The sequence below is a fragment of the Lagenorhynchus albirostris genome, chromosome 14 (assembly GCF_949774975.1).
Source record: "Lagenorhynchus albirostris chromosome 14, mLagAlb1.1, whole genome shotgun sequence".
Taxonomy (NCBI): domain Eukaryota; kingdom Metazoa; phylum Chordata; class Mammalia; order Artiodactyla; family Delphinidae; genus Lagenorhynchus; species Lagenorhynchus albirostris.
Genome location: NC_083108.1, coordinates 78,515,008 through 78,538,324, shown reverse-complemented (window position 1 = coordinate 78,538,324; position 23,317 = coordinate 78,515,008). Strand labels below are relative to the sequence as shown.

General features: G+C 45.7%; 1 protein-coding gene across 1 annotated transcript in view; it reads right to left on the bottom strand.

Moving 5' to 3' along the window:
• Window positions 1-23,317, bottom strand: part of CCDC60 (coiled-coil domain containing 60) — a 248,739-nt gene that overhangs the window by 27,908 nt on the left and 197,514 nt on the right. The window contains exons 6-7 of the mRNA XM_060121620.1: window positions 20,116-20,223; window positions 12,163-12,270 (exon numbers count right to left, since the gene is read on the bottom strand). Coding sequence (XP_059977603.1) covers window positions 12,163-12,270; window positions 20,116-20,223 — 216 coding nt within the window. The remainder of the gene's footprint in view (window positions 1-12,162; window positions 12,271-20,115; window positions 20,224-23,317) is intronic.

Genomic DNA, 23,317 nt, shown 5'->3' with positions numbered 1-23,317 from the left:
TTCACTCTTTCTGAATCCGCATTTGCTCCTCAGGGTGGAAAGTCTGCTGGCTGGTTTAGGATGTGTTCACGTGTCCACAAAAAGATGGGAGAACGGACGTAACTGCTGATTTTGCAGCAGGGAGGGAACAGAGTTCAAAGCTCTCAGGATCTCCCAGGCCAGGGTGCCCGTCCCAACTCCTGAGTGATGATAGGTGCTCTGATGATCCTGCCATGTTTTCCGACTCCTGTAGAGATGTCCACTTGAGAACAGGCGTGGAGGAATAATGCAATTAGGTCAGTGCAGGTAAAATCAGAGACTTCACTCAAACGTCACCTTCTCTGTGAGGCTTTCCCTGACGACCCAACTTAAAAGTCACCCCCCCCACCCTGTCACTATCACATCACCCTGTCAATTTCTTCATGACGCTTAATGCTATCTCAAGGAATCTTAATTATTACATGTTTATTATCTGTTGCTCGCCTCCACATCCCTTGGAATAGAAGCTCCAGAGAGCAGGAATGTTGTTTTGTTTTCATGGGTGAATCCCCAGTAGTGCCTGAAAAAAGTGGGTTGAAGGAAAACGAGACTTTCTGGGGTCGGGGTGGGGGGAAGCATTGCTGCTAATGTGTTGTTCAGAATGATGCCACCTTTTTTTCACAATAGTGACAATCCGGCAAACACTTAAAAGATTTGGGGGGAATTGGTTAAGTATGTTGATAAACTCCACAGTCGTTAAAAGAGGTTTTGACATGGAGAGATGTTTAACTTATTTATTAAATAACAAAAATTTAGTTGCAAAACAATAAATGTAGAACGGCCTTTTTTTAAAGGAAATTATATATTTAGATATCATATGATCTTGGTAAGTTGGGGTCCCTTTTGTATCCTAGCAAATAAATGAGTTATTCTTTTTTTTTTTTCTTGACACCAGACTGTTCCCTAAATTAATTGAAGATTTGGGGGCCTTGGCTAGAAACAGAGGAGACAATCATTTAGTGGTTAAGTGCACATGCTTTGCATCTGGGCTACCTGGGTTCAAGTCCTGACTTCTACTAGCTGCGTAACTTGGAGCAAGTTACTTAAATTCTCTTTGACTCAGTTTCCTCATTTGTAAGTCAGAATGAGGCTCAATTAAGGTCATATATCCAGAGCAGTGCTTGACAAAGAAAGCACTCAAATGTCAGCTATTTTCCTTATAACACAGTAGCTGGATTTAGGTGACTGTGTCATATTTGAAAGGCTTTATATATAGAAAGGCATCTATATTTTTCTAAAGCAGGTGTGGGTTCTTTGTGCCTGAGAAGCCCAGCCTTTGAGCGTATGGACTCTCTTAATGAAAATCAGGATTTTCCACTTGGACTCTCCACTTAAGAGTGGGTCCAGGAGTTCCCTGGTGGCCTAGTGGTCACTGCCGTAGCCCAGGTTCAATCCCTGGTCGGGGAACTGAGATCCTGCAAGCCAAAAAAAAAAAAAAAGAGTGGGTCCAATGGTGTCTCTCTGGGACAGCCCGAGGCAGTAAGACATACCTGACTGCCCCAGCGGAGAGCACATGATTACCTGCCTATGGAGGCTCAAGGCTGTTGAAACAGCTCCTCTCCTCTGCCTGGAAGGTACATCAGTAACTCTTCACTTCCCTCTAAGGCCTGGGGTCTGTCCTGTCCTTCCCCATTGGGTGGGGGTGAGTGGCACTGGGAAGAGGTGGCACTAAGGCTTGAAGTGCTTGCTTACACCGGGTCTTGTCTGTTTCTCTGTAAAGATCCATTCGTTTCTAGTCAGTCCTTGGAAAGTGAGTCTCTAATAAGAATAAAACCAGTAGAAGTTCACAACCCCTGAACCAACTCCAAAATCCAAAGGGCCTTGACAACCAAAAAGCAAAATTAATAACCTATTTGGCAGCAAAACATGACCTGAACTGATGGGAGGCTATTGATGACCTTTATTTACCTTTGAGTATCCACTTAGTATAAATATTCATTCAGTTTTTTTCCTGCAGAAATATGTTTGATGATAGGGTGCTGCCCCAGTTCCCTCTGGGAGTAAGATATTCTATATGGTATATGTCCCATATTTCTTTTCTAAAATGTCGAAAAAGAAAAAAAAATCAGAATTCTGAAACCCAGCTGGTCCCAAAGGTTTGAATAAAAATCTGTGGGCCCTGATATATGAAACAAGCCTTACTTTGCCTAAACAGAAGCCTACATCTCTCAGAGAAGGGTAATTAGTACATTCATTATTGAAGGCTCAGTTTCTGCTCTGTGTGGACCTGATCATCTTGTCAATTGAAATAAACTCTCCTGCTAGGAGAATTAATGAGGATGCTGGGAAATGATAATGTGTTTCAACTGCCACATGATGAAATTGGGAAGGCCTTTTTTCCTTTTATTTTTTTTCTAAATAAAGCAGAGACTCCGGTGCAACTAAGAATGCAATGCTAAAGTCTCTCATCTGTCCATTTACCAAACCATTTGCCAATCCATCCAAATATGGGCTCTTCCTGCACTGAACAAAGATCATCTGTTTGTAGCACACTAGATGCCAGTTAGTAAAGTTTTGCTGCCTGTAGAAAGCCCACTTTGAGGTGTTGAACCACCCCACTTTCTTACTATAAAATCCATAAGGGGGCAGGATTGGACCTACAGCCATCATAATGTCTAACAGAAACGGAACCTGTGGGATCTACAGGTCCTGGAGAATGGATGTTTCCTTCTGGAAAATGCATGGTGGGTATCAGGACTCAAGGTTTATGTTTCGAGCACTTTAATAACAGAAGATGCTTGCTTGACGGTGGAAACTCTGAGAAGCACAGTCAGGGGAACTGAAGATGTGGTATTTTCCTCTTGGGGTCATTCCCTGGATTGCCCATCTTTGCAACCAGATTTTGGTTGAACTCACGTAGCCTTCCCCCCGCCCGCCCCCATCTCGTTGTATCTGTCCATTCGCTCAGTGAACATGGATCTCAGCTGTTGGTAAAATTCTGCTCAGAGGTTTATTTCTTCCCTAGCCCTAAGTCTCAATGGTATTGACAGGCATAGCCCTAACTGCTCTTTAAAATCGGGATTTTGATCTTGAATAGCTATCGTCTTCTCAGACATCAGGCTAAATGTTCTATGTGTTCTGTCTTGCTTAATCCTTGCAAGAACTCTTCTGAAACAGGAACACATTTGACACATGAAGAAACCAAGACCCAGAGATATTAAGTGACTTTGCCCAAGGTTACACAGCCATTAAGTGGCAGGGCCTGGACTCATCCATGTCCTTCTGAGGTCAAAGTCCTTGACCTTAATCACTCTACTCCCTCTGGGCCTTAAAAAATGTGTTTGAAGATTTGGGGAAATTCACATTATGGCATAAGTGTGAAACATCATAAATAGGGATTAAGCATTAAAGAGAAGACACCCTTTTCTTACTAACTAAAAAAAAAAATCTTTCTGGCACTTGCTAGGGAACATAACACTCGCCCTGCCCCCATCATTCCTAATTTTTTTTTTTTTTTTTTTTTGCGGTACGCAGGCCTCTCATTGTTGTGGCCTCTCCCGTTGCGGAGCACAGGCTCCAGATGCGCAGGCTCAGCGGCCATGGCTCACGGGCCTAGCCGCTCCACGGCATGTGGGATCTTCCCGGACCGGGGCACGAACCCGTGTCCCCTGCATCGGCAGGCGGACTCTCAACCACTGCGCCACCAGGGAAGCCCTAATTTTTTTTTTTTTAATCAATCCCAAACAATGGTGTGCTAGAGTTGGCTCATACTGCATCACAAGAACTACATTTGTGCATCTCTTCCCAACTCCAAGTTAGTAACATCATGGTGGTAAGCTTGAAATCAGCCAGGGTGGGAGTATTTATACCATGGAAATCGGCATGGCTGCAAATCATGGTTTTTCCCTCTCTGGAGAACTGGTGATTAAACACTGACCAGCATACCACTGACCCCCAAGTGAAATCACCATCAGGAGCAAAGGGTTCACTGAAAAAAACAACCCCCAACAAGTACTCTGACTTTCTGGGGGAATCATTCCTGGGCTGCATTTTTCCGTCAGGTCTGGCTGAGGTTCTGGTTGGTTGAGGTTCTGCTCTTACAGAGCTGGACATCCTCGGTTCTCTGATAGGATACTGTCCTGACGAGTCACAGGAAAACCTCCACTTGACTCAATGTAACCACTGTCTTTTTTTTTTTTTTGGATAACAATTTTGGGCCCCCTTATGGGCATATTTCTAAAACCAATCAAAGGAAATAAAGATGGTCCTTTTTGTCTTCTCAATCCAAATTCTCTATTATGTTCTTTCCTCAGTTTGGGAGAGTGGTGCCCAAATGTCAGAGGCAAGATGTCGCCGCTGGTAGCTCACTCAGGGAGATACAATGCTTTTAGAGGTCCACTGGTTCAGGGGCCTTTCTCTTAGAATCTAGGTATCAACTGTGAAAAAAATTAGATGTTGCACGGACCCATAAATTCTATTTCTCAGAACCTAGCCAACAGAAATATTTTCAACCCGGCACAAAATATATGTGCAAGGATATTCCATGCAGTACTATTTGAAATGGCAAAAACTGGGGAACAACCCTAGTGTCCATTAGTAGAGAAATGGCTATCTAAAATATGGTCTGTCCAGACCAAAGAATACTCAAATATGAAAAGAATATGGTAAAAATGTTAAAAGAATGTGGAAGCTTTGCCTGTACCATGTTGGTAAACAAATGTTTGCTGGGCCAGGCAGATTCAATGGGACACAGGGTGGACTCACTCACTACACCCAGCCCGTGTTCTTTGCAGGCATCTCTGGTGATAGCTCTATTCCAAGAAGAGGCCCTCTGTCTAAATCCTGTTAGCCAGTTAGGGGGAAGGTCAAAGTTTCTTCCTGAGTTTTTTGGGCCTTTATTGTTTTTAGCTCAAAGTAATCCACATGCCAAAGAGACATTTTGGGGTGGCAAATTCTGCTCCCCTACAACCATGATGGAAAGATGTCCGTAAGACACTGTAAAAGGGGGAAAATCACATGCAGAACAATATGCAGAGCATGATCCCATTTCTGTAAAAAAAAAAAAGTGTGTGCGTGTGTGCGCGCGCGCGCGCGCGCGCGCGCAGCATTAGAAAGGAGGCGGAAGGAGGAAGGACATACCTCAGACTTTAAAAGGATTTCCTCTAGGGAGGGGAATGGATTTGGGGCAGGAGGAGATAAAGGCTTTCACACTTTATATGCTTCTGAATTTTTTGGAAATTTTTAATAGAAATAGATTGTATTCATTTATTACTTGAGCAGTTTTGTTTTACACAAAAATAATGTGTGGGAAATGTTTTAAAGCTGTGGTTTTCAAACAAATTCTGTATGCCACAAAGTACCTTGGAAGTAACAAGGGTGCCTTGGTTGGGGTGGAAGTGAGTTGCTCTCCCAACCTCCTGATTCATGTAGAAGGTCCATTTTGAAAATTTTGTTTAACATCATTGGGGTTTCTATTATTAAAAAAGGATTTCTGCTGCTTAAAAAAAATAAAGGTTATAAACCACTGCATCAAGGGGAACTGCAGTTTTAAATTCATCCCAACCAAAAACATGGAATCAGTTGGAGTTACTGATCTATCAATAGATGCATGACTTATATTTCTGGTTACATTTGAGGTTAGTAGCATGGCTGGGGGAGGGGAAGGGATCCCTCGCCCCAAGGGGGAAATTGGGGGAACACTGGGAGGGCAGAGGATCAAAAGGGAGTGTGGCCAGGTTCCCCCTGCCCACTTGGGCCCCCAGGAACCTGCTGAGATCCTGGGCCTGACCCTCTGCCCAAGGAGGCGGCCTCCAGCCACGCGGGTCCTGAGGGAGTGGGAGGGAGGGAAGGGGGAGCAAAAGTAAAGGCCAGACCTCTGGGACCAGCACCCCTGAGGGGCGGCTGGGGGAGGGGGGGAGTTCCTACACCCAGTGGGACCCACCCACGATTAGGGGTCCAGCGACGGGGGAGACCCTGGGGGAGACGGTGGGGGAGGGGCGCGAAGGAACGGAGGAGAATGGGGCCAGCGCTTTCCCTGTCCACTTAGGCACTGGGGAGCCCAGCAGGCTGGGTCTTAATCCTTTGCCCTGGGAGCCTCCCTCCTGACGTGCAGAGTCCAAGCCCCACCCCACACCCCCACCCAGGGCCCCCCAATTTCCCGTGTCCCCTGCATCGGCAGGCGGACTCGCAACCACTGCGCCACAAGGGAAGCCCTGATTCTTTTATATTTTTATTTTTCCTAATAAAGCTTTTATTTTTCTAATTTTATTTTATTCTTTATACTTTGTTAGTGTTCTCTCCTTTTGCCTTGTCCCCCCCCCACACACCTTTTTGTTTCTTTTCTCTGTTGTGGTTTTATTTTACCTTGTTGCAGTTGTTTCAATTATAGTTTTATTTTTCCTAATATATTTTTATCTTTCTAATTTTATTTTGTTTTTTATTCTTTGATATTGTACTGCTCCTTTTAATCTTTTTTCTTTCTTCCTTCCTTTTTTTTTTTAACTGCACCATGAAACTTGCAGGATCAGGTTGGAGGTCAGCCCTGAGCTCCTGTGGTGGGAGCTCTGAGTCCAAACCACTGGACTAACATACAACCTCAGACCCCAGGAAATATCAATCGTAGTGAGGCCTCCCACAGGTCCTCCTCTCAGCACCAAGACCCAGCTCTATCCAACTGCCTGCAAAGTCCAGTGCTGGACGTCTCAGGCCAAACAACCAGTAAGACAGGAATACAGCACCACCCATCAAAATAAAAAAAAAAGAAACGCCAAAAAAATATGTTACAGACAAAGGAGCAAGGTAAAAACCTACACGACCAAATAAATGAAAATGAAATAGACAACCTACCTGAACAAAATTCAAAGTAATAATAGTAAAGATGATCCAAAATCTCAGAAACAGAATGGAGAGAATACAAGAAACATTTAACAAGGATCTAGAAGAACTAAAGAGCAAACAAACAGTGATGAACAACACAATTACTGACATTAAAAATACTCTAGGGGTTCCCTGGTGGCGCAGCGTGGTGGCGCACGCACAGGTTCGTGCCCCGGTCCGGGAAGATCCCACATGCCACAGAGTGGCTGGGCCTGTGAGCCATGGCCACTGGGCCTGTGCATCCGGAGCCTGTGCTCCACAACGGGAGAGGCCACAGCAGTGAGGGGCCTGCGTATCACAAAAAAAAAAAAAACTCTAGAAGGAATCAATAACAGAATAACTGAGGCAGAAGAACGGATAAGTGAGCTGGAAGATAAAATGGTGGAAATAACTGCCAGGGAGCAGAATAAAGAAAAAAGAATGAAAGGAATTGAGGACAGTCTCAGAGACCTCTGGGGCAACATTAAATGCACCAACAATCGAATTATAGGAGTCCCAGAAGAAAAAGAAAGGGTCTGAGAAAATATTTGAAGAGATTATAGTCAAAAACTTCCCTAATATGGGAAAGGAAATAGTCAATCAAGTCCAGGAAGCACAGAGACTACCATACAGGATAAACCCAAAGAGAAACATGCCGAGACACATATTAATCAAACTATCAAAACCTAAATACAAAGAAAAAATACTAAAAGCAGCAAGGGAAAAGCAACAAATAACATACAAGGGAATCCCCATAAGATTAACAGCTGATCTTTCAGCAGAAACTCTGCAAGTCAGAAGGGAGTGACAGGACATATTTAAAGTGATGAAAGGGAAAAACCTACAACCAAGATTACTCTACCCAGCAAGGATCTCATTCAGATTTGATGGAGAAATTAAAACTTTTATAGATAAGCAAAAGTTAAGAGAACTCAGCACCACCAAAACACAAGGAAACACAAGAGAAGGAAAAGACCTACAAAAACAAACCTAAAACAATTAAGAAAATGGTAATAGTAACATACATATTGATAATTACCTTAAATGTAAATGGATTAAATGCTCCCACCAAAAGACATAGACTGGCTGAATGAATACAAAAACAAAACCTGTACATATGCTGTCTATAAGAGACCCACTTCAGACCTAGGGACACATACAGACTGAAAGTGAGGGGATGGAAAAAGATATTCCATGCAAATGGAAATCAAAAGAAAGCTGGAGTAGCGATTCTCATATCAGACAAAATAGACTTTAAAATAAAGACTGTTACAAGAGACAAAGAAGGACACTACATAACGATCAAGGGATCGATCCAAGAAGAAGATATAACAATTGTAAATATTTATGCAGCCAACAGAGGAGCACATCAATACATAAGGCAAATGCTAACAGCCATAAAAGGGGAAATCGACAGTAACACAATCATAGTAGGGGACTTTAACACCCCACTTTCACCAATGGACAGATCATCCAAAATGAAAATAAATAAGGAAACACAAGCTTTGAATGACACATTAAGCAAGATGGACTTAATTGATATTTACAGGACAGTCCATCCAAAAACAATAGAATATACTTTCTTTTCAAGTGCTCATGGAACATTCTCCAGGATACACCGTAACTTGGGTTACAAATCAAGCCTTGGTAAATTTAAGAAAACTGAAATTGCATCAAGTATCTTTTCCGACCGCAACACTGTGAGACTAGATATCAATTATAGGAAAAAAAACTGTAAAAAATACAAACACATGGAGGCTAAACAATATGCTACTAAGTAACACAGAGTTCACTGAAGAAATCAAAGAGGAAATCAAAAAATACCTAGAAACAAATGACAATGAAAACACGACAACCCAAAACCTATGGGATGCAGCAAAAGCAGTTCTAAGAGGGAAGTTTATAGCAATACAATCCTACCTCAAGAAACAAGAAATATCTCAAATAAAAAAACTAACCTTACACCTAAAACAATTAGAGAAAGAAGAACCAAAAAAACCCAAAGTTAGCGGAAGGAAAGAAATCATAAAGATCAGATCAGAAATAAATGCAAAAGAAATGAAGGAAACAATAGCAAAGATCAATAAAACCAAGAGCTGGTTCTTTGAGAAGATAAACAAAATTGATAAACTATTAGCCAGACTCACCAAGAAAAAAAGAGAGAAGACTCAAATCAATAGAATTAGAAATGAAAGAAGGAGAAGTAACAACAGACACTGCAGAAATACAAAGGATCATGAGAGATTACTACAAGCAACTATATGCCAATAAAATGGACAACCTGGAAGAAATGGACAAATCCTTAGAAAAGTACAACATTCTGAGACTGAACCAGGAAGAAACAGAAAATATAAACAGACCAATCACAAGCACTGAAATTGAAAATGTGATTAAAAATCTTCCAACAAACAAAAGCCCAAGACCAGATGGCTTCACAGGCAAATTCTATCAAACATTTAGAGAAGACCTAACACCTGTCCTACTCAAACTCTTCCAAAATATAGCAGAGGGAGGTACACTCCCAAACTCACTCTATGAGGCCACCATCACCCTGATACCAAAACCAGACAAAGATGTCACAAAGAAAGAAAATTACAGACCAATATCTCTGATGAACATAGATGCAAACATCCTCAACAAAATACTAGCAAACAGAATCCAACAGCACATGAAAAGGATCATACACCATGATCAAGTGGGGTTTATCTCAGGAATGCAAGGAGTCTTCAATATATGGAAATCAATCAATGTGATACACCATATTAACAAATTGAAGGAGAAAAACCATATGATAATCTCAATAGATGCAGAAAAACCTTTTGACAAAATTCAACACCCATTTATGATAAAAACTCTCCAGAAACTAGGCATAGAGGGAAACTACCTCAACATAATAAAGGCCATATATGAGAAACCCACAGCCAACATCGTTCTCAATGGTGAAAAACTGAAAGCATTTCCTCTAAGATCAGGAACAAGACAAGGTTGCCCACTCTCACCACTATTATTCAACATAATTTTGGAAGTTTTAGCCACAGCAATCAGAGAAGAAAAAGAAATAAAAAGAATCCAAATCGGAAAAAAAGAAGTAAAACTGTCACTGTTTGCAGATGACAGGATACTATACAGAGAGAATCTTAAAGATGCTAACAGGACACCACTAGAGCTAATCAAAGAATTTGGTAGAGTAGCAGGATACAAAATTAATGCTCAGAAATCTCTTGCATTCCTGTACACTAATGATGAAAAATCTGAAAGAGAAATTAAGGAAACATTCTCATTTACCACTGCAACAAAAAGAATAAAATACCTAGGAATAAACCTACCTAAGTAGACAAAAGACCTGTATACAGAAAACTGTAACACACTGATGAAAGAAATTAAAGATGATACAAACAGATGGAGAGATATACTATGTTCTTGGATTGGAAGAATCAACGTTGTGAAAATGACTATACTACCCAAAGCAATCTACAGAGTCAATGCAATCCCTATCAAACTACCAATGCCATTTTTCACAGAACTAGAAGAAAAAATTTCACAATTTGTATGGAGACACAAAAGACCCTGAATAGCCAAAGCAATCTTGAGAAGGAAAAACGGAGTTGGAGGAATCAGGCTCCTGGACTTCAGACTATACTACAAAGCTACAGTCATCAAGACAGTATGGTACTGGCACAAAAATGGAAATATAGATCAATGCAACATGATAGAAAGCCCAGAGATAAACCCACACACATATGGCCACCCTATCTTTGATAAGCGAGGCAAGAATATACAATGGAGAAAAGACAGCCTCTTCAATAAGTGGTGCTGGGAAAACTGGACAGCTACATGTAAAAGAATGAAATTAGAACATTCCCTAACACCATACACAAAAATAAACTCAAAATGGTTTAAAGACCTAAATGTAAGGCCAGACACTATAAAACTCTTAGAGGAAAACATAGGCAGAACACTCTTTGACATAAATCACAGCAAGATCATTAGAGACATGCAAGTCAAAACTACAATGAGGTATCACCTCACACCAGTCAGAATGGCCATCATCAAAAAATCTACAAATGATAAATGCTGGAGAGGGTGTGGAGAAAAGGGGACCCTCTTGCACTGCTGGTGGGAATGTAAATTGATACAGCCAATGTGGAGAACAGTATGGAGGTTCCTTAAAAAACTACAAATAGAACTACCATACGACCCAGCAATCCCACTACTGGGCATATACCTTGAGAAAACCATAATTCAAAAAGAGTCATGTACCACAATGTTCATTGCAGCTCTATTTACAGTAGCCAGGACATGGAAGCAGCCTAAGTGTCCATCAACAGATGAATGGATAAAGAAGATGTGGTATATATATATATACAGTGGAATATTACTCAGCCATAAAAAGAAACGAAATTGAGTTATCTGTAGTGAGGTGGATGGACCTAGAGTCTAACATACAGAGTGAAGTAAGTCAGAAAGAGAAAAACAAATACTGTATGCTGACACATATATATGGAATCTAAGAAAAAAAAAAGGTTCCGAAGAACCTAGGGACAGGACAGGAATAAAGACGCAGATGTAGAGAATGGACTTGAGGACATGGGGAGGGGGAAGGGTAAGCTGGGATGAAGTGAGAGAGTGGCATGGACATATATACACTACCAAACGTAAAACAGCTAGCTAGTGGGAAGCAGCTGCATAGCACAGGGAGATCGGCTTGGTGCTTTCTGAGCACCTAGAGGGCTGGGTTAGGGGAGGGTGGGAGGGAGACGCAAGAGGGAGGGGATATGGGCATATATGTATGCATATAGCTGATTCACTTTGTTATACAGCAGAAACTAACACAACACTGTAAAGCAATTGTACTCCAATAAAGATGTTAATAAAAAAAAAGACACACAACAAAACTTTGAAAGGGAAAACACAAAAACATGGAGAATGAGAGGAGTAAAAGGGAGCGGGAGAGGAGGAAAAAGAAGAGGAACAAATGAGGAATAGCGCTGGGGAAACATGGTCCAAGAAGAGAGCTGGAGAGAAATCTAGCTGTGCTTCCAGGGCGGGACTGGGCCTGCTGGCCAGTTTCTGTGGTGTAAATACTCCCACCGTGGCTGAATCATTTCAAGCTTCCGATGTGGAGTTGGGGAGAGATGCTGGGAGGGATGCACAGGGGGGCTGTCACCACCGCATGACCCGTATAACCTGGCTCCAGCTCACCCCCCGTTTGGACCCCACATAGTAGCACTCCTAAAGCAACCCACGCACCAAGAAACAGCAGTAGGAGGAAGGGAACCCATGGGAGCTTCCTCCCCCACGGCCCAGTCTCTTGCTAGTTACACGGCAGGTGGAAGGGCTGAGACCTACTTCGGATTCCAGCAGGTGATCACGGGCTTCATGGTGTGGTGGGTGTGGTCGATAGTCAGGGCCTCCAGGAGCCAGTGGAGGGCACAGAGCTGGCGGAAGATGGGCTCGCTGCAAAGACAGAGGGAGGAAGCCCAGGGGGCTCCTGTTAGAACAACATTTTTCACAACAGTGGCGACAGAGACAGGAGTGGTGCTGGCTCCCGGCTGGAGAGCTGTCTCCAGGCTCCAGGAGTGTGGCAGCATTTCCCACGCACCAGCATTAAACTTTCCCAATGGGCTCCTGAGCTATTTATTGGCCCCATTTTACAGATGAGGGAACTGAGGCTCAGAAGAGGTGAGGAACTTGTGCATGTCACTGGGCCAGTAGGCGGCAGAGCTATGATCTGACACAAGGTGACCCTATGCCAGTTACTGGGGATTTGCATGCACAGTGGGAAGGGACAAGGGAGGGTGTCCCACAGGTAGAGGACTGGATTCAGGCAAATGAGAGGACTGAAGGAAATGAACATCCTACAGGCATCCGATTCTTCATCTGATAAAAATACAATAAATACACTAGCAGGGTCCAAAACGTCCGGAAACACAGGAAACTAGTGTATTTATTGTACTTTCTCTCCACCCCAATTAACAACTAGACCCACTGCTTTAAATTTATAAATCCTTTGCCCCAAATGTAGCTGGATGTTGAGGAAAACCACATTGAACACATGATTTGAAAATGTAACTAAAACACCATTTAAAAATAGGTCTAACCTGTATTTTCTGATTTGGGGGGCATTCGGTATTACGATGAGCCAGGCATTGGGTAGGACACCTGACACATGTTATTTATTTCTCCCCAAACCCTGCCGGAGAGGAATCATTATCTGAATTTTAGAGAAGAGGAAACTGAGGCTCATAGAGGGGCCATCGGTTTGCTCCAGGTCACAGAGCTTGTTGGTGGCAGAGATGGGGCCTGAATATCCCACTCAATGCTCTCGACAGCCCTATAAGAAGGGTGACTTTATCCCATCCTCTTTGCAGACAAGGGACTGGGAGAGGTAGAGTTGCCTGAGGTCACGCTAGGATTAGTGAGGATTTGAACCCGCATCTGTTTAATCCCAGAGACGGTGCTTTTGTGGACCTGAGCTCTTATTGTTTGAGGTGCTGATGGGGCCAAATGAGTGGCCACCCCGAGAGCAAGGTCAGGAGAGGGTTAACCTGCTACCTGCATTCTTCCTGGAAGTGAGGGGGAGTCCTAACTAGCCAGCCCCTCCCTGCATGATTTCTCCTCTTACACTAATGGGTCAGATGCCTCCATTACCAACCTGTGTAATTGCTCTTCTCTGAAACTGCTACTGTATTGATCGATACTCCCCAGGGCTCCTGGGCCTATGCTCAGAGGGGCAGGCAGGAATCCGGCCTCCAGCTTCCAGGAAGGCCCCAGCTCAGAAGATGGAGTGCGAGCCCTGGGGCTCAAGTGTGGAGCAGGCCCAGGTGTGTCCCGGAGAGCCCCTTGAGAGGCACCCATGTCACTCTGCTTGCAGGGGAGCTGCCCCCGTGCACCCCACTCCTCCGCCCCCATGCTCTGGGGCAGCCGTGTCCACCCGGTCTTAGGAAAACTAGAGTCAGCAGCTCTGTCTCTCTTTTTTCATCTAGAGCGCCTTCCTTCCTTTTTTTTTCCATCCGCAAATTATTTTCTAATAATAAGCAGCCACACATCCCTCCCTTCTAATTTACAGGACCCGCAAGCCCACAGCCTTCCCAGTTCTGTGTCTCCCCCCTTTACACCAGCTTGGTCCCTACAGGTAAGTGCATTTCGGCAGCTCTGGGTACCAACAGTAGCAGTGGCTGTCCCATGTGCCCAGCCCTGTGCAGACACCTCCCTGTACCCTCACTGTGACCCCAGGCAGTTGTGAAAAGCCCAAGGAGACGCCCCCTCTTCTGTTCACGACTCAGAGCCCCTGCAGGCCTGGGCGTGCCGTTGTGTCCATTGCGGGTGGGGAGGGATGGGTAAGGGAGTTAACTGGTGAGGTGGGATGTGCTTCGTCACAGGGGGCCGAGAGGCATGTGAGCATCAGACTCATTTCTGCAGGTGACAGGAACGGGCACAAACGTGGCCCTCTCCCTCCCTTGCTTAAGATCTTCGGACTCCCTAAACCATCTGCTGTGGATTGAGTTATGTCCCGAAGTTCATATGCTGAAGTCCTAATCTCTAGTACCTTAGAATGTGACTGTACCGGGGACCTTTAAAGAGGTGATGAGGTTAAAATAAGGCCAAGAGGGTGGGTCCTAACCCAATCTGACTGGTGTCTTTAGAAGAAGAGGAGCCGTGACCCACGGAGAGACACTGGGGTACACGTTCACAAAGAAAAAAGCGTGTGAGGACAGAGCGAGAAAGCAGCCCTCCGAAAGCCAAGGAGAAACGACTCAGTAGAAACCAGCATGTGGGCCCCTTGATCTTGAACTTCCAGCCTCCAGAACTGTGAGAGAATACATTTCTGTTGTTTAGGCCACCCAGTCTGTGGGGTTTTGTTATGGCAGCCCTGGCAAACCAACACCCCATCACATGGGAGACTCCCATCCATCTCCCCAGCCTCGAGCCTCCTCTCTCACCCCTGTGCCGCCACCTGCAGCCTGGTGAAATTCTGCTCTGCAGCGCAAGCTCACTGTACATACTCTCTTTGCACTGGGTTAAAATCCTAGCTTTGCCATTTATTAGCTATGTGGTCTTGGCCAAATTACTTCATTTCCCTGAGCCCCAGTTTTCTCATCTGTATAATGGCAGTAATCGTTCTAGTGAAAGTGAGGTGAGGTGCTCGGCACTGTCCTCTGCTCCTGATACACATTCCCTTTCCTCCTCCTCTGCCTCTCCGTGATTGGGTCTCAGCTCGGATGTCGCCTCCAGCAGGAAGCCTTCCTTGATTTTTCGAGCATCCTCTCTCCGAGGGGTTCTAAAGCACCCCCCACCCTACAATGTGTCCCTCTGTCCCTACATTTTGTGTCCCTGCTGTCTTGTAACTACCTGTTTACTTGTCTCTGCAGCCCACAAGCCTGTGAGCTACAGAGTCTTGTCCATCACAGGTATGCACAGAGTAGGCTCAATACATTTCTGGTTACTGAATGGGAGATGGCGGGAATAAATTGGCTGGGATCTGACACTTTCCAGAGCTGATAATTTGGGCACAATTCTCATATGCACAACCACAGAGATAACAAAGAATAGTAGCAACAACAGCAAAATAACAATAATAGTAAACACTTCCCATAGAGCGCTTACTCTGTGCCAGACACTCTTTTAAGTATTCTACATCCATTAATTAAAGTCATTCTCATAACAGCACTGTGAGGAAGGTACTATTAGTACTCCCATTTTTCAGATGAAGAAACTGAGGTCATATAACTTATCCAAGGTCAGAAAAGGCAGCAAACAGCAGAGCTGGAATCTAAGCCCAGATGGTCCGGTTCCCGAATCTGTGCTTTAATACAGTGTTGATGTCTCTTATTATAGGGTAGAGCCCTCACGCCCTTTTCAGCAGAAGAGGGTTTCATCCAATGGGTCTGGACCTTTTTTCTCTGCTTATAGAAAGTGCCTTACAACACCTGCACACAGATGTTTACAGCAGCTTTGTTCATAATTGCCAAAAATTGGAAGCAACCTTTAGAGATGTATGGATAAATAAACTATGGTATATCCAGACAATGGACGGTTATTCAGCGTGAAAAAGAAACGGGCTACTAAGCCATGAAAAGCCGAGGAGAAACTTCAAAAGCATATTACTAAGTGAAAGAAGCCAATCTGAAAAGGCTACGTACTGTATGATTCCAACAATATGATGTTCTGAAAGGACAAAACTATGGAAACAGTAAAAGGATCAGTGGTTGCCGGGGCGGGAGGGGGAGAGGGATGAATAGGCAGAGCACAGAGGAGTTTTAGGGCAGTGAAAATACTCTGTATAATACTTGAGTGGGTGGATACATGTCGTTATACTTTCATCCAAACCTACAGAATATACAAAACCAAGAGAGGACCCTAATGTAAACTAGGGACTGCAGGTGACTATGATGTGTCAGTGTAGCTTCATCAGTTATAACTAACATCCCACTCCGGTGGGGGATGTCGATAATGGGGGAGGCAGGAGAGAAATGGGAAATCTCTGCGCCTTCCCCTCAATTTTGATCTGAATGTAAATCTGCTCTAAAAAAATAAGGTCTTAATGAAAAAATACAGTGCCTCAAACCCGATGATCTCTAATCTAACATGCAGTGAAGCAAACTAAAAGAGAGAGACAGAGAGAGAGGAAGGGAGGAAGGAAGGAAGGAAGGGAGGGAGGGAGGGAGGGAGGGAGGGAGGGAGAAAGAAAGAAAGGGAGAAAGAAAGGGTCCCCAGAAACATGCTTGATAGAAATCGCTCCTTTCTCATAATGATTGTATGTCAGGTCAAAGCACAATACCTTGGATTTTGTCAAATTAAAAGAGAAAGCATTTATTTTCTTAAATGTGGGGCATAATAGATGAAAACGCTGACCAGGGTGCACAAAGCCTGCTTCTAAAACCCCTGTGCTCAGAACCCTGGGGGAGCATCTAGCAGTCAGTGCATCTGAATAGCCCTCTCTGTTGAAACCGCTGTACCAACCAGAATACGAGTGGGCGTCAACATCCCTGAGAAAAAAACAACGTTTTTTCAAAACTTTTACTAAGAGAAATCAGAAAATGCTACAAAGCACCCGATGCCGACTGCCAAGGGCAAACCCAGACAGTGGCTGCAGGCACTGTTTTGTCGCACAGTCGCTCGGGAAGGGCTGTAAGGACAGGCCAGCCATCTCTCAGAGGAAAGGAGGGGCTGTCCTCCTTCCTGCAGACTGTGCCCCACCTCTTTTTTTAAAAAGATAAAGGTCCCGTCTTCCTTGGCATGACTGAATTGACCCCCATACAGTCAGTTCAGAATCTTCAGCTGGTTTGGGGATCAATCGCACTGGGATTGAAGGGACTGACCAGGCTCGGATCCACCTCGGCTGACGTGAAGACTGAGAATTTGAGAACTGACCAGGCGGGCTCTGCCCGGATGCCTCTTGGTAGAATGATGACAAAACTGCTCGGGTTCTCCCCTCCCCCCTGCATCCATGCACTTCCCAAGGTGATTCTGCATCCTCTCACCAGGCGGTGGAATCTTTCTTTTCCCCGTCGCTTGCATCCGGGCAGGCCTGATGTCTTTTTTGGCCAGCAGAATGGGGTGGAAAGGTCCTTGGTCCGTTCTGAGCCTAAGCCTTAAGAGGCGTGGAGTGCTTGGGCTCTTGTCCTCGGAACCCTTCCTGACAGCCACGGAACAAGCTCGGCTAGCCTGCTGTGTGAAGACAGTGACAGTCACTCCTGTCGCCCTAGCCAACAACCAACCAACCAACAAACCAACAGGCCTGGGCCTGAGGCCACCCTAGATGGGCCAGCCTCCAGCTTACCACGCACATATGCAAGCCCAGCCAGGACCAGCTGAACTGCTGCGGACGAGCAGAGCCACCCAGCTGACCTGCAGACTTTGAACAAGAATAAATGGTTGCTGTTTTAAGCCACTCCACCTCGAGGTGGTCCGTAATACAGCAATAGATACCGATACAATCATCAAATGCAGCCAGAGCCTTTGAACAGCCAAGGAGAAGAAGGGGCAGCCTTCAATCTAGAGAAGGAGTGTGTGCCTCTGTCTGCAAATAAAACTTTATTGGAGCACGGGCCCATCCATTCATTGTAGCTTTCCTGCTGCAACAACAAGGTAAAGTACAGTTGACCCTCTGCATCTGTGGATACAGAGGGCCGACAGCACTACCCCATTTTATACTCATAAAAGATTTGAGCATCACAGATTCTGGTATGGGCAGAAGGTCCTGGAACCAATCCCCCGCAGATACCTAGGGATGACTGTAGTTGCGAGAGATACCATCTGGTTTGCAAAGCCTAAAATATCTACTGTCTGTCCCTTTAAGAACAAGGTTGCTGATCCCTGGTCTAGGGCATAACAAATAACAATCACCACTGCGATAATCACCACCATCACCATCACCATCACCGAACAAACCTATACAAAGGACTGACTGAAGAGTCAGGAGATCAGAATTCCTGTTGTGAGCATTTTGGCAGGTTCTGCCTTCTCTCTGGGCTTCAGTTTCCCCATCTGGCACTGAAGGAGGATGAGCAAGAAACTCTCCAGTCACTTCCACAGTTGATTTAAACCTCAGTTTGCTCAGACCAAAGGAAATGGGGGTGGGGCCTAGGAATACACATTCTCCCAGGCATCTCCTTATTTTGCTATCCCCGCACCCAAGCCCAGAGCCCCAGATGATTCAAATGCAAGTGAAAGCCTAAGAAACACTGATTTACACCATTTGGTTTCAGAGGGCTTGTCCATGGAAAAGAAAGGCAAAAGCGCAAGTGTTTCCATGGGACGTTATGAGAAATTGCAAAGACTGCTTTGGCAAGGAGACTTTTAAGAACATCAAGCTGAGGCTGCCAGTTGGAATGTCCCTGAACAAATAAGTCTATGAAGAAGCCAGTCCTAATATTCATCAAAGGGAGATAGGAGGAAAGTATGGAGTGGGGCTCAGCAAAAGCTGAAATATTAGTAAGGGGTAGGAATGTGTCCAAATACATGGTGGTGGTGGTGGTGGTAGGGATGATGATGGCGATGATGAAGATGACGCCCATGGGGTTGGTGACAGTGCCATCTTCCACCCACGAACTAGGTGCTCTTATTAAGGATCTGCCATCTCGTCTTACAGTTTCACTCTTGCATTATTTTACTCTTCAAGTACATGAGACTTGGCTGTCCAAATATATCACTAGCTCCTCAAAGGTAAGGCCTTGGGATATACCTTCTGTGTCGTGTTGTGGTGGTGAGAGGTCAGGCTTTGCAGTCAGACACACTTGGCTTAAAACCCCAGTGCGGCAACACACTGAGCTCTGTGACCTTGGGCAGGCTAGTACACCTCTCTGAGCTTCTGCTCTCTCATCTGCAGGGATGGGATAATAATACACCTACACAAAAGGGCTGCTGAGAGGACTGAGACAGTGCCCACAGAGCAGTCAGTAGTGCTATTTTTATTGTGCACACTGTAGGGGCCTAATAAATACCTGACAAATGAGCAGACAGAATCCAGTGCACCATGTTCATTGGCCTAAAGTAGTTCTTATGTGGGACGGCTGGGGGTATGGGTGTGATTTTGCCCCCAGGGGGCATTTGGCAATCTCTGGAGACATTTTGGTTGTCACAGCTGGGGAGGGGGGTGCTACTGGCACTAGGGGGTGGCGGCCATGAATAATGCTAAACATCCTACAGTGCACAGGACAGTCATTTCCAACAAAGAAGTAATTGTCCCCAAACGTCAATAGTGCCGAGGTTGAGCAATCCTGCCTTACAGTCAATTTCTATCTCTGTGCCTGAAATCTCCCAGTTGAAAAGTGCTAACTAGTGAAAAAGAAAAAGCTGGGCTTAGAATTCTCTGGAACAGATAGGAGGGGAACAAGGTGTCAAGGTTTCGGAAAGCCCAAGTATTCTTTGGAGGGCTGGTTAGCGCCTGTCACATCACGCAATGAAGAGTTTGTGCCTGGGGCCGGCTCAGAAGGCGGCAGGGGCTTCTCTGGGAAATAGCTCCTTGAGTCTTGGGGAAAACATGTCCCGGAGCCCTGGGTGAGACATCTTCTAGGCACATGCTGCAGACAGCTTTTATCAGGCTTTGCAAACTATTTGACATTAGTGTGTCTGGTGTGGTAAGGGATGGAATGACTCAGTCCCAGCTGGACTGCCACTTAGCTCTAAGCCCCCATGTTTGCCTTCTGTTATTTTTATACACCACATAACACTGCTGGCCCCAGGCTCCCTGTCCCTTTTCAAGAGGACAAAGGAACAGCTCGACAGCTCCCAGCTGTTTGAGTCATTTGACCTTGGCTTCGCATGATAAGCAGATGAGCCAGAGGTGGGGCTACTTACACGTGAGCCTGAGGCAGCGAGGGCGCAATGATGCAGCTGTGCACGGGGGTGAACGGACGCAGGAGGACTCCCATCCCCACCTTCTTCATCTTCTTGTCCCCGTTTGCGCTGAAGGTGAAGCAGAATGAGAGCAGCAGAGTGAGCGGGCAGGAGCTGTTTTAAATGCCCTCTTCTCTCATCAGGGGTTGTCTGGCAAATATCACCGGGCACCTGCTGTGGGCCAGGCAGTAATTCCCGCTGGAGAGATGAAGGTTCTAGATGCAGCCAGTAAGCAGAGCATATTAGACCCCCTTCTCTCATGGAACACATATTCCCATGAAGGAGCAAATAAGATAAATCTGGCAGCTGTGTGGTATACTGGTATAGTAGACTAGCGGTCGGATATGTTTTGTTACCTGGCTAGACAAATATTTATGATGTTGTGGGACATTCGGTCTATGTCATGACTACTTAGTAGCAGGAAAGCCATTGACAGAATGTAAGCAATAAGCAAATGGCAGGGTTCCAATAAAACTTTATTTACAAAACCAGCCTGGGGGCTGGATTTGGCCCATGAGCTGGAGTTTGCTGACCCGTTCCCATCCCCACCCCCACTAGACAGTGATACGTGCTATGGGGAGAAAAAAGAGAAGGGGGCTCAGAAGGGCTGGGAGAGCTGGGGCTTGCAATTTTCAATAGAGTGATTGGGGAAGTTATCACCGAGAAGGTGACATTTGATAAAAATCTGCAGTGGAAGGGAGTGAGCCATTCAGATGTCTGGGGGCAGAGCATTCTGGAGAGAGGGAGCAACAGGTGCAAATGTCCTGAGGTGGGACTGTGTTTTAGAGATGGCAAGGAGGCACATGTGGCTGGAGTGAGCAACAGAGAGAGAGGGAGGGAAGGATGGAGAGAGAATGGGGGCCTTGCAGACCAGTGCGAGGACTCTGGCCTTTTCCCTCAACGAAAGTAAAGGACTCTGAGCTGAAAGAGGACATGATGTGACCAAGGATCCCTCTGGCTGCTGTTTTGAGAATGGCCGATGGTGGGAGTGGAGGGCAAGGAGACCAGTGAGAAGTATCACAATAATTTCAGCTTGAGAGAGGAAGGTGGCCGGCACCCAGGGTCCTAGCGACAGGGAAGGTGGGAAGTGGAAATGGCGGGTGCACACAGGGCAGGAACTGCCTGGAGTCAGCGGCTTTTATTTGCGGTCCTTTCCTTGAAGGGGCTTCTCCCAACTCTCCAGACTGCTGACTCACTGGCTGGATGAACCAGCCGTGAGACGTGGGGATCTCGAGCTTCAGACGTCAGCACAAGTGTGCCCTCAAAGATCAGCCATGACCAGGCGTACCTCTCTGGAAGCCCACCCCCTGCCTCACAGAGAATACAGAAGCTTCCTCTGAAGCCAAAACCATCTGGGGGAAGCAGGGGTGGGCGGGGGGGTGGGGAAAAGGATGCTCAGAGAGGAGAACTGCCCAAACAGGCGGTTCATCTTTTTTTTTTTTCTGTACGCGGGCCTCTCACTGCTGTGGTCTCTCCCTTTGCGGAGCACAGGCTCCGGACGCGCAGGCTCAGTGGCCATGGCTCACGGGCCCAGCCGCTCCACGGCATGTGGGATCTTCCCGGACCGGGGCACGAACCCATGTCCCCTGTATCGGCAGGCGGACTCTCAACCACTGCACCACCAGGGAAGCCCAGGCAGTTCATCTTTGAAACCACTGCACATTTATCCAAAAAAGACTGTTTCAAAGTGAAAAATATTAAGTTACATTTAATACCACAGTTAAGTTTTTCTTTTCAACACCATCGTGGAGTAAGTCATTTCAGTCAGAGAAAATGGGGTTAGTTTGTTTGTGTTTTTTCCTTTTTGGCATGCCTGGGTCACAGGGTATATATTTTTTGCCCATGATCAAATTTAGCCCATAGGCATGTTTTAATAAGCCTACTGTGTGCGTAATGGAATTGATTGTCTATATTTTAAAATTGGGAGATGTCACATAAAGATGGAAAAGCTTTGGTTCTTGAAGACTCGAAAGTTCTTGCCACTCTGAGTAAGAGTTGGGTGAGGCCCAAGGTCAAGATCGCTGCCCACTTTGCACGAGGTGGTGCCTCTTGGGTTGCCTGAGACTCAAAAACCCCTGGCATCTCAGTCCCAGCTTGCCTTACATATTTATGCTACCAGTGTGCTCCTTTAAAGCCTTGTAGTTTCTCAGCCTGAGGAGTTTAATACTGATTGAATCATTGACGGGTTCCCTGATTCATTCACATCTACCCATATCCATGGAACATCTCTGCGCTGGGGGCTGTAGGTGCGGTGATGGAGACAGATCCAGCCCCTCCCCTCCGGAGCTTAAGAGCCTCCTGGCGGAGACGGGCTTTACACAAACACAGCTGTGATAAGGCTGAGTTGGAGAGTGTGTGGTGCTTTGACAGACCCAAACAGAGAATCTGGCTGAAATGGAGCCAGGGAATACTTCCTGGAGGGAGTTGTGTTCATTTAGAAACGTGGGCCTCAAGTTTCTTCTAATGGGAAGGTGGCTTTATAGCCCCCATTCCCCTGGAATCTTGGCTTTCTGAGTGGCTGGGCCAATAGAATGTGTCGGAAGTGGTGTGATGCCAATTTCTGGGTCCCGGCTCCAGGAACTGGCAGCTTTTCCTTCTTATGTCTTGGGATGATCACTCTTAGCACCCAGGCACCACCATGCTGGGAGGAAGCTGGCAGCCTGTGAAGAGACTCATAGGGAAGAGGACCAAGACTGCGGGCTCTCAGTCCTGGATGAGCTCAGAGCTGACAGCCAGCCCCCAGGTGCCACCGTGTGCACGAGCTCTCTCGGAAGCAGACACTTTGAGCTGCCCCAGCTAGTGCTGAATCCCTCCCCACTTAACCCTACTCAAATGGCAGATTTGTGAGTGAAATAGATGTTTGCTGTCTTGAGTTAATAGGTTTTGGAGTGGTTGCTCACAGCAACAGTAACTGGAACAGAAGTAAATATTGAGCTGAGATCTGCAGGTTGAATGGGAATTCAGTAGGCAGAGGGCAGAGGGAGAGGCCCTGGGGAGGAGGGAGAGGGGGACAGTGTGGCTGGAGGGGAAGCCAAGGGCCAGCCCATCCAGAGCCTTGTAGCCCCTGCTCAGACTTTTGTCTTTCTCCGATACAGAATGGTGGCCACTGAGGATTTTAAACTGGGAGTGGTTTACATCTGGAAAGCTCGCTCTGGCTTAGCGT